The sequence below is a fragment of the Trichechus manatus genome, unplaced genomic scaffold, assembly GCF_000243295.1.
Source record: "Trichechus manatus latirostris isolate Lorelei unplaced genomic scaffold, TriManLat1.0 scaffold00029, whole genome shotgun sequence".
NCBI classification, from domain to species: domain Eukaryota; kingdom Metazoa; phylum Chordata; class Mammalia; order Sirenia; family Trichechidae; genus Trichechus; species Trichechus manatus.
This window is the reverse complement of record NW_004443965.1, coordinates 18,943,675-18,956,785: the sequence shown is the minus strand read 5'-3', so window position 1 is coordinate 18,956,785 and position 13,111 is coordinate 18,943,675. Positions and strand designations below refer to the sequence as shown.

At 34.2% G+C, this 13,111-nt stretch overlaps 1 protein-coding gene across 4 annotated transcripts in view; it reads left to right on the top strand.

The window, feature by feature from the left end:
* RNF180 (ring finger protein 180) overlaps nt 1-13,111 on the top strand; it is a 337,572-nt gene that overhangs the window by 76,719 nt on the left and 247,742 nt on the right. For all 4 annotated transcript variants that reach the window (XM_004374551.2, XM_023729609.1, XM_023729608.1 and 1 more), the window contains 3 exons: nt 4,757-4,852; nt 6,642-7,601; nt 10,086-10,121. In XM_004374551.2, the coding sequence (XP_004374608.1) occupies nt 4,757-4,852; nt 6,642-7,601; nt 10,086-10,121 (1,092 nt within the window). The remainder of the gene's footprint in view (nt 1-4,756; nt 4,853-6,641; nt 7,602-10,085; nt 10,122-13,111) is intronic.

Genomic DNA, 13,111 nt, shown 5'->3' with positions numbered 1-13,111 from the left:
TTTGATTATTTAGAAGCTTATTTTAAGTTTATTTAGGGTGAGTTTCGAGTAGTCTTTATTCTAGGACTAATTTAGCCCCATTTTTATGGCATGAGACTTTCGGTCCCTACTGTGTGCTTCATTATTTAATGAATCTTTTTCCATTAGGCTGGTTGGAACATAATGATTCCTGGCCCTGTGTGAACTCTTGGGATTGTTCAGATTATTGCGCCTCTATTTGTTCTTTCCCCTGTAGGTGTTCTGTAGTACAGTCACCTGGAGTTTCACTCTAAGAATGCCCATATTGGAATTTGATCAAAGACTCCAGGGATCCCATATGCAAATTTCTAGAATTCTTTCTGTGTATAGCTTCTTTCTCTTGGGTACTTTGTCCTACAAATTTTAGCTTCCTTAACTTCTGCAGAATCTGATATTGGTTTACTCAACTCAGAAAGTTGGCCAGGCTCTGTTTGGGTTCTCTAGTCATTTGTTAATTGCCTTCAGGAAGAGAGTATGTACAATTGTCAACTCAGTTTTTTTAATTGCTGTCACAGTTCATAGTGCTTCACTGCCTGTTGTCCGCTGAAAACTGGAAAGTAGTTGTTTCTTACATTTTGTCCAGTTTTCTAGTTGCTTATAGCAAGAAGTTAATTCCAGACTTTTATTTCTTCACATTGCTAAGTGGAATTCCCAAAGTCATTGTTACCTTCTTTCTCCTGTTTTCAGTATGTCTTTTTTTTTTTCTCTTGATGCTTTTCTTTTAGCCTTGGATTTCAGCAATTTGATTAAGTGCCTTGGTGTGGTTTTCTTTGTTTTTATCCTGTTTGGGTATCACTGAGCTCCTTGTGTATGTGGGTTTATAATTTTAATTTTGGAAAATTTTGGCCATGGTTTACTTTATTTATTATTCTGCCTTTCCTCTAATCACATGTATGTTGGACTGTTAGGTGTTTCCCATAAGAAAATGAGGCTCTGCTCATTTTTTGATAGCTTTTTTTTTCTCTGTGTGCTTGATTTTTAATTTTTTTTTCCTAAGTGTTCAAATTCACTGTTTTTTTTTTTCTGGAGCTTCTAATTTGCTGCTAAGCACACAGTGAAATTTTCATTTCAGATATAGGTTTTAGCTCTAGATATTCTGTTTGGTATTATTTTAAAGACTTCATTTTTCTTTTCATTATACTCATGTTTTCCTTTAAATACTTGAACATATCTATAATAACTGGTTTAAAGTCTTTATCTACTAATCCCATTATCTCTGTCTCTTATGGGTATATTTCTGTTGACCATTTTTTCCTAGCTGTGGATCACTTTTTTTCTGCTTCATACATGTCTGGTAATTTTTATTGTAGGTTGGACATTGAGGTTTTACAGTATTGAGTGTCTGGATGTTTCTGTCTTCCTTTAAGGAATGTTGAATTTTATTTTAGCAGGCATTTAAGTTATTTATTATTCATTCATTCTTTGGAGGCCTTGTTATTAAGCTTTGTTAGGGTTGGTTTTTAGTAGCCTTCACTCTAGGGCTAATTTAGCCTACTCTTATGGCAAAATCCTTCTGGAATTTCTCCTAAATGCTCCAGGTCATCATTGAGGTCTTCTACTCTGGCTGGATCGAACCTGAACATCTTCCTAGCCTTGCCGTGAGCCTGTGTGAATTGTTCAATTTACAACTCACTAATTGTATTTTCCTTCATAAAAGTTCTTTATCTTATCCACCTGTATTGATATTCAACCAGAGATTTAAAGGAATCTCTGTACATATTTTTGGGATGTTTTTCTGTTCAGAGGTTCCTCCTTGCCAGTACAATGTCCTGTAAGCTCCATCTCTTCAGCCTCTATAGACTCCAATATCCGTCTTACCCATAAGGCTGCTGTACTCTGCTTGGGTTCCTCTTCCCTGCACCAAAGTTCAGAAAGTTCCTCCAGGCAGAAATCCAGGGTAAATGTTGGGTTCAGCTTATTTATTTTCCTACCCTCAGGGGTCACAGTCCTGCACTTTTTTGTCCAGTGTCTTAAAACAGCTCTTTACTATATTTTGTCTAGTTTTATCAATTATAATGGCAAGAGAATTAGTCTGGTACCATTTACTCTGTCATTGCTAGAAGCAGAAGTAATTAGTATATTTTATTTCTGTTTGAATCAATTTTTAAAATAAAAATTTAATTACACAAGTATAATTTAATGTATTCCCCTGGTAAAACAATTCTGGGAAAGTTAAAGTTTCCTTTTGTTAACTCTCCTAATCTTGGTCTTCTTTTCTTTTTCATATATAACTAGTGCTGTCAGTTTAGTACACAACTTTTTAGGTACCTTTTCTTTCTATTTACATGAATATGTTTCCATAGAAAAGTTATAATACTACTTTTATATGTTGTATGTAGTGTTACTATGAGAATTCAGAGTGTATTTCTCTTCCACTTGCTTTTTTTTAAAAACAAACAAAATGTATTAGAAATGTATCTCATTAGTACAAACAAATAAGCTTATTTGTTACAATTCTATTTTTAGTGAGAATAAAGATGATACCTCAACAGAGCATCTTCTGGACTTGGTACAAATGCTTTCTTACAGACCTTGCCAGCCAACCTGCAGTATTGTCCTAAATATCATGTGAAGACAGGCAGATTTCATCTCAACCCCTGACAGTTGCCCCAGGGCCCCTTCTTGTTTCTAGTTTCTACTCTCGGCATGGAACATCTTTTTTTTACCTATTAGGGTCGCTATGAGTTGAAATTGACTCAATGGCAATGAGTTTATGCATTTATATACAGTATGCTGTTGTTTTCTTTGTTAAACTCTCAGAGATTCCTCACAATTTCCTGGTTTATTGAAAGTTCCCCATTCTGTTGTCTAGTTTAGCTGTTGATTCTTTTTTTTCCATCTTTTCTATAGGGTTTGTAGTTTGATAAGAGAGGACAGACTCGAACATGTACTCATTTTGCCATCTTGAAACCACTGACCGTCCTCTTTGCCTATATTTTTCTTAAATTGTATCAGCATCTATAATAGAATAAACCTTTGTATATTTGCCCATCACTGTTGGAGGAGACATGTTAGGGAGCAATAAGGTGATTGAGCCAGAGACTATTCCTGGAATCTCCTTTTTTTTTCCGAATTTTGCCTTTATTCAATAATATCCTCTTTATATTGCCATGCCTTTGCCTGGCCTTCTCTCTGTATTGACATGAAAGGAAAGTTACACTTTGTTAACCTGAATTGAGTTCAGGTATGATGGATAAAACTGTAAAGTTTCTCTTTGGCCAACAATAAGCCCTTTCCAATAGACTTTCTATTTGCCATTGAGCTATTTTCAGCCTGTTTTGGAGGATTCTTAAAACTTTAAAATTGGGAAAATTTCAAAAGCTTTAACAAATTTTTTCTTTATTATAATTTTGAATTTAGATTAACACTGATTATTGTTTATAGTATATGAAATACTATTGTGTACGGTATAAAAAATAATGAAATGCTGTCTAGAATATTACAATAGCTCAAGTCTCTTTACCCTTTAAGTTATACATTTTGATTTTTTGGCTTGAAAGGATATTAGATTGAGACAGCTTCTTTACAGAGCTCCCCAATATGTAAAGAAATCACACTGGAACTTTTTTGTCTATACCTGGCCACTTTTTAGTATCTTAAAAAAGATCTTTTGATAGAAGAGAACTGTGTAAGGACCAGGAGGGATCAGCTTGAGAAATTAAACCTAGAAATTCTGGGTGGTCCTGGCTCCAAGTCACAGTCTAAGGTAGATTATTCAGTGAAAGGTTCTTGAAGAGATTTAGTCCTGCTCCATTCATATCACTGTTAAAGCAGATTTTAAGACATGTTTATTAATTTTCCTATTGTTTGTTACTTTGTTAACCTGGTTGTAGTAACTAGGTAGTGGTGCAGCTTCTTGGAAAATTTAAAAGCATTGTGCTTTGGTAACTTGCAAAGCTACTTCGATGTAAAATCTGATCCTGGGAAAGGGTATGTGGGGAGGAGCTTTACCTTTCCCCATCTCTCTCACTATTTCATAGAATGAAATCCAATAGCCCAGAAACGACTTAGCAATTGTCTACTAGTGTTTTTACAGGTGAAGAAACTAAGGGCCAGGGAGATAAAGTGACTGGTCAAAGGTCATATAGGTAGTAAAGAGCCATGTAACTCAACCCTGGCCTGCCCTACGTATTTCTGATATGTTGGGAAGCCGTACTGTCTCAACCATGTATAATATTTATTTATACAAATCTAGTTCAGAAAGGCAAAAGAGTCTCTCTTTGAAATTTTTGTCAGTCTTACATAACTTTAGTAAAAGCTTTTCCAGCTGTCCACACAACTACTTCTGCGCCCCCATCTTTCTGTGCTTTTCTTAAACATAATTGTTAAAGAATATAGCAACTTCTTTATTCAGTCATTAGGAGAACCCAAATAGAATCAGAGACTGAATCTAAGGAAAGTCGCCACAGATGACACTATTTTATCTCTCATACGTAGGAAAAAAAAGAGTTACATTCAGTAACTTACTCCTAAGTTTTAAATTTCAATTGATGAACTCAGTTATCGTAAAGGCCTTTCATTTTTTAAATCACAAGTATTAGTCCCTGAAAAAGAAAAAAATAATTTTGGTCTTCTGTATGAGTTTGTTTTTGGTAATAGCTGAAAAAAGGAGGGGAGGGGAGTGTGTATTTCATCCTAGCTAAAATTGAGTTGGTATTTTTGTGCTTTACTTGATATGAAATTTGTGAAATAAATTCTAAACTGGTAATTAGTAATATCATGCATTTTGATGTAACAGGATAGACACGATCCAGCTGATGTTCACAATATTTGTCATGTGTGGCACATGAATATAGAAGCCCTTCCAGAATGGATAAACTGCCTAATACAAAAAGTAAGTTTCCTAGTTTCTGAGTAAAATTAGGAAGACACAGTCTTCAGAAAGTTTTCATCCTCATTTTTAGAGCTATTTTTCTTGGATGCTTTGTTTTAAGAGACATGAAAGAGTTTGTAAGTCTTGATTACACTTACTGGCATCTTCACCATTACTGCAGTACTCCAGGTACTTTTACTTTTACACCTCAGACTTTGCACTTGGTATTTCTTCTTCCTTGGATGCTCTTCCCACAGATAGTCACCTGGTTTGCTTCTTCATTTCCGTAGTTCTTTACTTTCAGAGGGAGCCCTGGTGGCGTAGTGATTAAGAGCTTGGCTGCTAACCAAAAGGTCAGCAGTTCAAATGCACCAGATCCTCCTTGGAAACCCTATGGGGCTGTTCTCCTCTGTCCTGTAGGGTTGCTGTGAGTCAGACTTGACAGCAACAGGTTTGGTTTGTTTTGGTTTTCACTTTCAGTGAGGCATTTGCTGGCCAACCTCTCAGCTGCCCCCGTTACTGATCTTCACACTTCCTTTCTCCCCTCTCTGCTTTATATAGCTATCTGTATTTACACACACACACACACTATAATATATAATACTTACTTATAAATATGCATAATTATATATGGTATATATAAATATATACATTATTATATACACTCATACATATAAAAACGCACATAGCTTATTTCTTGTTAATTGCCTAGCTCACCCAATAGAATATGAACTTCATGTAGTCAGGACTTTTATATTTTGTTTATTGCAATATTCCTAGCGCCTGGAACAGTGCCTGCTGAGTGACTGAAGTATCCTGCCTATATTTGCCATTACATATATATACGCATACACACATATATACACACACACATAAACCCAATAATTAATCACTGTTACTGCTATAACTAAAATAAAAATAGTACATTTTTACAGATCCTTAATGAAGTTTTATAAGAGCAAGAATCCACCTTATTAATAGTATTTAGCTATTTCTTACAATGCAAAACATCTAGGTCCTAGAAAAGTGCGAGTAATATGATTTTTGGAAAAATACAATTCCATTTTTCTACTGACTTAAAATACAGCTTATTTTTTTTGTTAATAAAATAACGTGATAGATATGGCTTGCATCCATTCTGAAACTGTAATGATTTCCTGGGGAAATGCCAGTACACTGCTTTAAGTGTCCTGAACATCACAAAATGTATTAGGACACTGCAGATGTTCCACTGTCTGTTGAAAAGATCTTTTTAAGCCAATTCATTATTTTCCAATCTGAGTATAGAAAATGCACTATCTGATGTATGCAACCAACATCTTTCGGTTGTATATAAAAAGCCAAGAAGAGGTTTATTCTGTTGCTTGGGTAAAGTTCCCTCCCACAGTGCTTGGTATGCAAGAAGTGTATCAAAACAGACACTTTTCTGTGAGATTTTACTTGCAAATTAAGCTCTGTAGACTGATTTGCTTCCTGGTTCCATAGTGTATTTTTCTTTTCGTTAGTTCACACTGTATCCATATTCAACCCATTGTTTTAGAGGCTCTTTTTTAGAATTCTTAGGAGTATTGTTTGGATGGACATGATTTACAATATGTTATCATTCCAGAACTGCTTATCTCTATTTATTGGAAGGCTTGTTTCCATTTGGTGTTCTGTCTTCTAATCAGAAAACAGAAAGCTAGTCTTTTCTGTGGGATAGAAAACTTTCACATAGTCGGCTTTTTTTTTTTTTTTTTAACTTGCATTTTCTTTGGTTACTTTACAATGAAAGCATTGTCTTTTTTCTTTCTTTCTTTATTACCTGTAGGCCGAGTGGACAGTTGGAAAACTGAATTGCCCTTTCTGTGGGGCCCATTTAGGGGGCTTTAATTTTGTCAGCACTCCAAAATGTTCCTGTGGCCAGCTTGCAGCTGTACATCTCTCCAAGAGCCGGACTGATTATCAGCTCGCACGGGCAGGCAGACTAATGAGACCATTGCCGAAATTCTTGTCACATCCTAGAGTTCAGTCGGGTCGTGACAAGGATACTCTGCTGACAGGTGGTGCCTCCAAAAAAAGCAACCACAGGCTTTTAAACATGGCCCAAAATAATTATGGCCCTGGAAGATTAACAGAAGCACTCTGCCTGGAGGTGCGATCAACATATTTTGAGGTGAAGAACGAAAAACTGCGCTTCAAAGCATCAGATCCAAAATACCAGCTTTTTGTTCCCCAGCTTGTGACTGGCAGATGCACTGCAAGAGCTTTTCATAGAAAATCACATAGTTTGGATCTGCACATCAGTGAGAACCTGACTTTATTACCTACTTTGTATGAAATACGTAGTAAGACTACTGCCTATTCTAGGCTAAATGAAACACAGCCTGTTGACCTTTCTGGCTTGCCTTTAGAAAGTAGTAAAAATAGTTGTTCCTTTCAGAATCCATCCAGTTTTGATCCTAATATGCTGCTGCAAAGATTTTCAGTGGCTCCCCGTGAGACCCAGACACAAAGAGGAGGAGAATTTCAATGTAGTCTAGAAGCTTCTGCAGTGTACTCTGAACATGCTAATGCTAACAACCTGACTTTCCTGATGGACCTACCCTCGGCTGGCAGGAGCACGCTGGAGGCCTCGGACCAGGAAGAGCACCTCTCCCCTCTGGACTTCCTGTGTTCAGCCAGTTTTTCGTTGGGCGCCATTAACCAGAGGCTCAGTAAGAGAGAAAGGAGCAAGTTGAAGAATCTGAGAAGGAAACAACGACGGCATGAAAGATGGCTACAGAAACAGGTATTTTTTTTTTTTAAGAATTTACTAAAAATTCTGTATTATAAAATGTTGAGGTTTTGGGAGTGGAGCTAACTTTAAATTCCTGAATTACAAAAACTTGATTTTAATATTTTTTGAAATGACGGTTCTCTCTAGGTGTACTTAATAATCACACAGCCTAATTATAATTGCCATGTATAACTCTGTCCCTAGGCTTCAAAAATGTTTAGAAATGCCCCTTTTGCATAGTTTTGCCCAGTTCTGCTAATATTTTAGGAGTCTTTTAATCTCATAATATTGAGACTAGATTATCAAGTACATTTTTAATTACATATTAGGATTGCTTTGCAGTGATTTTATTTGAGGTTAAGCTGAAACAAAAAGAAAATGTTTCTGTAAGTAAATCCAATCTAGTGACAAATTAATTCACTTTCATCACACTTACAGGGTTGCTGTGATTTGGAATTGACTTGAGGGCAGTGGGTTTTTTCATCACATTTAACTTAAATGGGTATTTTCAAGGAGCCTTAGTTAGACACATGGTCTAGATACGATTAACTGCCAACTTGTAAAAATTATTTGAAAGGTAGTTTACCCTTACTGTGACTTTGTAGGGTAGTGTGCTTCTCTATGATTTGAACTGCTCCTTTTCCCATAATGGCACATTCAAGGGTGGGATGAGGGAAGGAATTGAACAATAAATGTTAGATACTGTAGAAGCCAATTAAGACCAATGGATGAGGCGCTCATGAAAATTTATAAGTTTAAGGACTAGTATATTTCTGTATAAAATTTTTTTTGCAAATTACCTTTATTATTTGATCATAATAGATAGTAGTCCTTATTAATAAGTGTCTATTGAGTATTAACAGTGTCCTCAGAGCTAAAATATAAAAAGGGGCAACTTCACGTAATCATTCATTCTCTTTAAAAACACAGTTAACGAACTCAATATTGCTTATGATTCTAGTGTTAGACTCAATAAAAAAAATTACTACATTGAATGCTTTGGTCAGATCAGGTTTTTTTTTCATCTTTCAGTTACATAGTACAATTATAATTATATAAGTAATTATTATTTTTTTGACTGGTTGCTGACAGGGCAGTCCAGTTTGACTTACGTGCAAGTGCTAGTGCAAAGTAACTTCATGGTATATATTATAGAATAAAAAAAATTAATGTTACACTATTTTAATTATACTATTATATTATACTCCTTAGTCTTTATTTATTGAAGCTGCAAAATTCAAAACTTTTATTGAAAATTTGACTTGTACCTAGATAGATTGGAGAACAAATACCCAATGTCTCCTTAGCAGAGAAAATTGAAAGAGTATAGCAGCATAGAAAATACATTAGTTAGCAATTTGGGTATATCCCATGTTTAGAGTCAGAAAGAATAATAATTATTTTTAAAAGTCAGTCATGTGAATTCAAGTAAAAAGATAAGTCCTACAGAGAGTTCATATATGAGGTAAATTAATGACTTCGCTATTCAGTTTATTCCATGTTTAATAAAGATTAATTAATTCAGTAAACATTTATTAAATGTCTGCTTGCAAGATACAATGCCTGGGTAATGAAAAGATGACTTCAGTACATATCCTGCCTCTTTTTAATGGAGGGAGCTAAGCATATAAAGTATAAAGGAAAAATTAGCTATTGCTGATGGTAATTTTAAAGCAAGTTAAAAATAATTGGCTGAGAAATCTAGATTTCTGAGTTTTATTTGACATTTTTAGTAAATTTTTGTGCAAACTAGACGTTTTTCAGTGACAGACATCATGATAAAAAAGCATTAATGACAGTACAAAAAAGTAATTTAAAGTTTTGAGGCTTAGGGATGTAAATGAGAGATTGAAACAGAAACTATGCTGTTACAATATTTGGCCAGTTCATAGTGTTTTTGTTCAGCAAATGTTAATTACTTTGGGTAAAGTCATAGTGCTGTGAGCTGCTTTTAGCCAGCCAACATCTTTTTTATCCAGCATTGTCTATTTTTTAATTTTAATTTTAAAAAACTATCATGCAATAAAATTGACTTATTATTGGCATACAGCTCTATGAATTTTACCATGTGTATACATTCATATGACCACTACCACAGAGAGGATACAGAACAGTTCCGTCACCCTAAAAAACTCCCTTGTGTACCCTCCTCCCACCGCTAATCCTTGACAACCACTAATGTGTTCTTCATCACTTTAGTTTTGTCTTTTTGATAATGTTATCGAACTAGAATCATACAGTATGTAACCTTATAAGACTAACTTCTTTTACTCACTGTAATTGCCTGTGAGATTCATCTAAGTTGTTGCATATATCAGTAGTTTGTTCTTTTTTCTTGATGAGTAGTATTTGATTGTATGAATAAACCATAGTTGTTTAGCCATTCACCTGTTGAAGGACAGGTGTGTTGTGTCTAGTTTTGGGCAGTTATGAATAGAGCTGTTGTAAAGATTCATGTATAGGTTTTTGTTTGAATTTAAATTTTCATTTGTCTAGGGTGAATACCCAGGAGTAGGATTGCTGGATCGTATGGTAAGTGTATGTTTAACTTTTTAACAAACTATTAAACTATTTTCCAGAATGGCTGTACCATTTTGCATTCTCAGCAGCAGTGTGTAAGAGTTCCAGTTGCTTTGCATCCTCACCAGCACCTTGGGTTTTCTCTTTTTTAAAAAAAATTTTTAGTTTAGTCATCCAAATAGATATGTAGTGGTATCACATTGTGGTTTTAATTTGCGTTTCCCTAATGACTAATGATGTTAAATATTTTTATGTGCTTGTTTTCCATTTGTGTATATTCTTTAGCGATGTGTCTTCACATCTTTTGTTCATTATTTAATAGGGTTTTCTGTTCCCTTCTTGTTAAGTTTTGAGAGTTCTTTATATATTTTGAATATAAGTTCTTCATCTGATAAGTGATTTGCAAATATTTTCTCACATTTGATAGCTTGTGTTTTTATTCTCTTAGCAGATGTTTTCCCCTGCAAAGGAAACATGTTTAATTTTGATAAAAGTCCAGTATCTCAAATTTTTTTCCTTTTATGGATTGTGCTTTATGTGCTGCTTCTAACAACTCTTTGCCTAACCTTAGGTTACAGAAACTTTCTCCTATGTTTTCTTCTAAAACTTCTAGAGTCTTAAGTTTTACATTGAGAATTATGATTCATTTTGAGTTAATTTTTGAAAGGTGTGAGATTTAGGTTGAATTTTTTTTTTTTTGCATAGAGATGCCCAGTTATTCCAGCACCATTTGTTGAAAACACTATTATTTCCCTATTGTAATGCTTTTGTACCTCTGTCAGAAATCAGTTGGCTGTAGTTGTGTGGCTTTATTTTTATGGGCTCTCTATTCTGTTTAATTCATTTATGTGACTACCCCTTAGCCCATAGTACTTTGCCTTGGTTATTGTAGGTTCATAGTTAGTCATAAAATCAAGTAGTGTGATTCCTCCAACTTTATTGTTCTTTTTCAAAATTGTTTTGGTACAAAATTAGTCAAATTCCTTTGACTTTCCATATGACACTTAGAATTTACTTGTTTGTATTTACAAAAAAATCATGTTGGAATTTTGATTGGAATTAAATTAAGTCTGTTTGATCAACTTAATCAAGTTGATCAACTTGGGGAGAATTGAAATCTTTACTATGTTGACTAGGCCAATCCAGGAACATGTTGTGTCTTTCCTTTTATTTAGGTCTTTGATTTCTTTTATCAGTATTTTGAGGTTTTCAGCTTATAGAACCTGTCCATGTTTTGATAGATTTATACTTAAGTATTTATTTCTATTTTTTTTAGAGCTATTGTAAAATTTTTTTGGCAGATAGTTACAGTTATACATTGCTAGTATATAGAAACACATTGACATTTGGTTTGTGATGTTGGAGTACCGATCTTTGACACCTTTTGTCAGATTTATTTCTAAGTATTTTGTATTTTTATGCTGTTGGTCAGTGATATTGTTTTATTAAATTTCAGCTTCCAATTGTTTATTGATAGTATACAAAAATAAAATTGATTTTTATATGCTGATCTTATATCCTACAACCTGTCTAATCTCACTTATTAGTAATAGTTTTTTGTTTTAGATTCCATTGTATTTTCTACTAGGATAATTATGTTGTCTACAGATAAACACAGTTTTACTTCTTGCTTTCCAATCCAGATGCTTTTGTTTTTCTTATGTTATTACACTTTCTAGAACCTACAGTACAGTGTTGAACAGAAGTGGTGAGAGCAGACATCCTTATCATATTCGTGATGTTAAGATGAAAACATATAGTCTTTCACCATTATGTATGATGTTAGCTGTAGGTTTTTTGCAGATGCCCATTATCAGGTTGAGAAAGTTCTCTTCTATTCCTAGTTTGCTTAGTGTTTTTATCATGAAAGGATGTTAGATTTTGTCAAATGCTTTTTCTGCATCAATGGATATGCTAATGTGGTTTTAATGTTAATATTGATTGATTATCAAATATTGAGCCAGTGTTGTATTCCCACAGTAAACCTCACTTTGTCATGGAGTATTATTTTTTTTGTATATTCCTGAGTACTATTTACTATTATTTTTTGAGGATTTTTGTCCCTCTGTCCATAGGGATATTAGTTTGAAGCTTTTTCTTTTTTTGTGCTGTCTTTGTCTGATTTTAGTGTCAGGGTAGTGCTAGTCTTATAAAATGAGTTCAGAAGTGTTGTGTTTTCTAGAAAACACTATAGCATTCATGTTATTTTTTTTTAAGTATTTGGTAATGAAACTATATAGGCTGGAGATTTCTTTTTGGGGAACGTTTTTAGCTATGAATTTAATTTCTTTGATAATTATACAACAGGCTTATCTATTTCATTTTGGCTAAGTTTTGATAATTTGCTGATTTTGAGAAATTATCTAAGTTATAAAATTATGTATGTAGCATTGTTCATAGTTTTCCTTTATTATCCATTTAATGTTAGCAGGATCTGTAGTGATATCTCTTCTTTCAATTCTGATACTGAGTATTATGTGTTTTCTCTTTTTTCCTTGTTCAGTCTTGCTAGAAGTTTATCAATTTTATTGATCTTTTCAATTCTTTTTCTTTTTTTTTTTTAATTGTACTTCAGGTGAAGGTTTACAGAACAAATAGTTTCTCATGAAACAGTAGTACACATATTTTATGATACTGGTTAACAACCCAACGAAATGTCAACCCTCTCCCTTCTCAATCTTTTTTTTCCTTTTGGTGAAAATATACATAGCCAAAGATACACCATTTCAAAAATTTCTATGTGCACAGTTCAGTGACATCGACTACGCTCTTCCAGTTTTGCTGCTATTCTCACTTTAGATGAAGGCTTACAGAGCAAAATAGTTTCTCATTTAACAGTTACTACACATGTTGCCCTATGACAATGGTTAACAACCTCACAACACATCAACACTCTCCTTACTCAACCTTGGGTTACCTATCACCAGCTTTCCTGTCCCCTTCTGCCTTCCAGCCCTTGTCCCTGGACTGCTGTGCCTCATTAGTCCCATTTGGTTTTAGGG